A 4,756-nucleotide genomic window follows, 5' to 3' on the forward strand; every position below is an offset into this window, starting at 1 on the left:
AACAGGATGTCGCTTCACATACGTCTGGATAAGGACCGGTTCCTCCCCTGCGCCTCAGAGCGTCTGCACATGCAAACTGCTATGAGGAGAGTTTTATTGTTAAACTATAGATTCTGGGAGAGATGTGATGTTAGTGTGACAAAGATAGCGTACGTCCGCTTGTATCACCCAAAACACTAACAGCTTAAATAAGAGGGTGAAGGCCACAGTCCATTTGACCAATGCAGTGACAGCTTTGACTCTAATTGGCCTCTGTACGTTACACATCTGCACGTTACACATCTGCACGTAGTAACATGAATTACAGTCTCCTGTCCAGAAATTAGTAGTGTCACTTATAAAGCCTTTCCCTTTTCTCTTTCATTACGCTCAGATTTTATTAGAGCTCCCTTTTCTTCACATCCAGAGAGCCCTCAGAAATCTGACAGCCATTACACAGGAAAGCACTGCTAAATTCTTTACTGCTATTAGTGGTTGTAATTATAGAAATGATCTCAAACTGACTGACTGAACAAAGGGACGGAGGTGGGTCACAAACCGCCTGTGCGCCCGACTGTGGAGCGAGTGCATTTTATCTTACAGCTGCAAGTTTTAACTTTCTGTATCACACACTCCCTCCATCCTCATAAAACTACTCTTCACACACATCGCATCATAATTATTACTGTTTTTAACCACATTTACTGCAATACTTTTCCATGCGGGGACATATTTTCTTTGTCTCTGGGAGCTGGATGAGTAGACTGATTAATCTCAAGTCTGTGCGTTAAATACAGAGCTGGAGTGAGGGGGCGGTTACAGCCGAACTGTGCAGACTGGAAACAGCTCAAAAATCCATCTTCCAGCACCTTTAAAGCCCCTGAATTATCACGTTATATCTTGTTTGTTTAATCCGCACAAAAACAGAAATGTAAAAGACACAATTTGTGGTTTTAGGAGGAGTCACATGCTGGAACTTGACAAATGTATAAATCCGCCCACAACTGTGAAGCGTCTCAGCTGGGTGTCTGGCAACCTCACAGTTTTAGATACAGGGAGGAGTTTATAGTCTGCATGGATGTTTTATAAGCTGATTTTCTTCACTCATTATTCCCCCACCTGAATCTTACTCGCAGCAGAGTCCCTGTGTAGTGATTTCTTTTTCTATCTCCAAATGTAATGATTGCATTTCCTCTGATAAATGGATGAAAGTTGGTTAACTATTTAAAACCTTATCTGAAACATGCTGTTTTTGAGATACAGTCTTCCTTTAGAAAAATAAAACTTTTACATTTAAGAAAAAAGAATTTAAAAACTGGGACTATATTTTTGGTGTAAGGTATATTTTTAAATAACGTCTATGTCCCTGTTAAGCTAAAATCACGTTGCTTTCTGTCACAGCAGTGTTGTTCCTAACAATGACTTTATTATTACTCTCCTCCTCATAAAAAGGATTTAGAGAGACTTGCAGTGTGTTTTGTGGCTGGCTGGTTAGTTTTTACTGATTGTGTTCTTGTAACACTCTTATAATAATCCTATAATATGTCCATAAGGTGCTGGAGTGAGCCAGCACACGCTGTGTGACCGTGTCCTGGTGTTTAATGTTTTGGGAGATTGTGAGTAATTATTAGATGTTTCCTGCCAAAATTTAATCTCGGATTCTTCGTCTTTATAAAAATCAAAACGCACAGGTGGAGGTGGGAACACAAAGCCAACCATCATCTGTTTTGAGTTGACTGGCACGCGGCAGAGAAAGAGTTAAGAGTCACGTGGTAGCGGGTGGTATTGTCAGCCCCGGGCTGTTAAAAAAAAAAAGCGTATGTGGAGGAAAAAAAAAAAAAAAAAAAAAACTTGAGGAGAGAACAAAGAAATCAGAGTCTATTTAAAGAGAAGTCGCCCCCCGATCCTGCAGCCGTGTGACTCCCGGCACTGCGCACCGCACACAGCTGCGCCAAAAACCCCAGCCTGCCTGTGCACCACCACGGCTCCCGACTGCGGTGAGGATGCGGACTTCTCTGCTCGTGTGCTGCTGCGTGTTTGCGCTGCAAAGCCTCCCGAGCACGCTTTGTGCTCCAGCGCGGGGATCCGGCAGGTACAAAGTGGCACCGGTGAGTTGGAGGACAATTGTTTTTTTTGGTGTTTTTTTTACTTGTTGCAAAGTTGAAGCAAAAAAAAATGAATTAAGAGAAAAGTTTCAGAAGTTTCGGGAACTTTTTGATGTTTTGCTGCAGAACGAGTCGCTTTGGTTGAACTTTGTTACTGTTGCACGCATGAAAACTGAATCCACCTTTTGCATTTTGAAGTAATCTGCACTGTTGACTTTACTTCATTCTTACTCCTGCTGCAAGTGGCTCCCCTACCCCCTTAACACACACGCATGCACACGCGCGCACACACTCGCGCGCCGTTATGTTTTTATGCAGACTTCGGAGCAGAAAGAGTCAAAATAAATAACATCCTCTAGACTGCATGAAGTGTTGAGATTTAAGATTAGGTAAATCTTCACTTTCCTGCAGCTGCAAGTGCCTGTCCGTTCACGGACGCGCACACGCACGCCCTTTTCCTAGTAATCATCAGGACCAATGACACTAATGTTGTAATTATGAAAATGGCTATTTTACGCGCGCACAGGAGCTGACCTGTCACTGTAATTAGCCCGGGAGCTGCTCTTACTTTGAAGAAATTACTATCATCACTATTTATTTTTTGTGTCTGCTCAGCAGCACTGGAGGCAGTCATGACTTGGCAGCCGTACCTGACGTGCTCTCCCCTCCGTGCACGCAGGATGACAGCAGAGTGTTTTGGTTTTTGCTCAGGTCTGATCTCTGGGGAGGAGAGAGAGAGAGAGAGAGAGAGAGATAGAGAGAGAGAGAGAGAGAGGGAGGGAAAAGGGTTGCTGAGTTCCCCTGTCTGCAGGGCAGGAAGCAGTAATAACAGGTCTTAAAGGCATTTTGTCAACAACACCATAAGAAGGGTCCAACACATGGAGTCCTGCAGGCTTCAGTGGCATGTTACAGTCACACTCCCGTGTTTTGGTGGCTTTTCTGACCTATTTTCACTTTGCTTGATTAATTATTTATTAATTTATTAATTATTAATCTCACTTTTGTTTACAGCTGTTTTGCACACAGCTGCAGCTCATTATTTCATACTTTCTACTCTTAATATCTCTTCCTCATATGTTCTGGCTGTGTAATCTTGGATTCCATAGTATTTACTGTATTTAATTCACGTTTCCCTTGTTTAAGATCTTTCCTGTTTGTAACTACTTCCTGGAACAAAACAGTTAAACTTCATTTACACAGCAGTAGGCTGGTTTAGCATGCATTATCTCGGGTTGTTCTGTATACAGGTACACAGGAAAATAAATAATCCTTCAAAACAAACAGGCTGGCCTGGATAAGTAGTTACAGGGAATGGTGTGGCCATTACAGAGAACAGTTGGAAATTTCAGAGAAGGATGAGATGATGATGACAACAGTGATTATTTAGGTAAGATTGCAGATAATTTTAGGAGACCAACGTGCACAAGTGAATATTTTTAGTTTGTTCCTGATGCAGCATCATGCATACATAAGATTAAATAAATAAATAAATAAATACTAACTAGTTGGAGCAGTTTATCCTCCAGTAGAGGAGGCTCTCTGAGTCAAACAAACAACAGGATGTTTTTCAGCTGGTAAGCACCACAAAGTCCCATGCGAATGATTCACACAGGTTGACTTCGCCCCAACTTAATGCTAAGATAAGACGACACAGTATCAGCCCTTAAATGGAAATATCCAATAGCTGTGGTGTGGGGAGCGTCGGCTGCAACAATCCAAACCAATCCAGAAAACTGATGCAGCAGCTGGGACGTCTCACAACATCCTGTTCATCCTGGTCTGTTCTGGGTTCTGTAATGTACTTCCATCAAGGGATAGTTTCGATAAAGGAAGAAGCAGGGAGCTGATTTCATCAGATGTTGCATAACCAGCTAGAAGAATAAAAGTGTTGACATACGTGATCATTTACAAGAGAAAATAAATGGCGAGGAGAAAGAGGAAAGATGCTACCATGTTTGTCATGCAAGTCGTTAAGCTTTGATTGGCCAGGATCCAACATGTCAGCTGTGTCTCTACACTGGTTCCCAACCTGAGGGTCAGGATCCCCACAAAGGGTCACGAGATAAATTTAAGGGGGTCACGAGATGATTAACAGAAACAGGAAAGCAGAAAAAAAAATCATTTCCGCTGCAGTTACTCTTATTTTTTCAGACTTTCCTCTAATCTTTACTTTTTACTGATAAATTACTGGATAATTTTGCTTCTTGAACTGGTCACAACTGGTGGACACATGCAAGTGGTGAGGAGGGGTCACAAGAACATTAATTTCAAACAGCTGGGAACCACTGAGATTGTGTTTTTCTCTTGGGTTGCTTCATTAGCGTCCACCTTGTGTTCTTGTGTTTAATTCACAGTAACGCTGTAGTGTTGTGACACATCTCCTGTTGACAGCGAGATTATCTGATGAGCTGAAAACCAGGTTTCCATACATGAAAAATGACTTTCCCAGCAACACATTATCAGAGCTACGTTGCACCTGGGATGACAGCTTTGTTATGTCTGCTGGTCATTTCACTGGGAAGTCTAATCTGTAGTTTTGCCAATTTGTTCCCCCCTTGTTAACAAAAGAGTGAGTGATTACACAGGCCTGGACAGGCCTCAGTGTCTGTGGCATTCATGGCACACACACATAGTGTGTGTTTTCTCTCCGGAGTAAAACAAGGGTGGGGGGG

General features: G+C 42.4%; 1 protein-coding gene across 1 annotated transcript in view; it reads left to right on the forward strand.

Annotated features, from left to right (window-relative positions):
* Positions 1-1,842: 1,842 nt before the first annotated feature.
* Positions 1,843-4,756, forward strand: part of mmp11a (matrix metallopeptidase 11a) — a 29,047-nt gene continuing 26,133 nt past the window's right edge. Inside the window, exon 1 of the mRNA XM_023394948.2 lies at positions 1,843-2,087. Coding sequence (XP_023250716.1) covers positions 1,983-2,087 — 105 coding nt within the window. The 5' untranslated portion in view covers positions 1,843-1,982. The remainder of the gene's footprint in view (positions 2,088-4,756) is intronic.

The sequence above is a fragment of the Seriola lalandi genome, unplaced genomic scaffold (assembly GCF_002814215.2).
Source record: "Seriola lalandi dorsalis isolate HSWRI2012SDOR001 ecotype SW California unplaced genomic scaffold, Sedor1 jcf7180002054955, whole genome shotgun sequence".
NCBI lineage: Eukaryota > Metazoa > Chordata > Actinopteri > Carangiformes > Carangidae > Seriola > Seriola lalandi.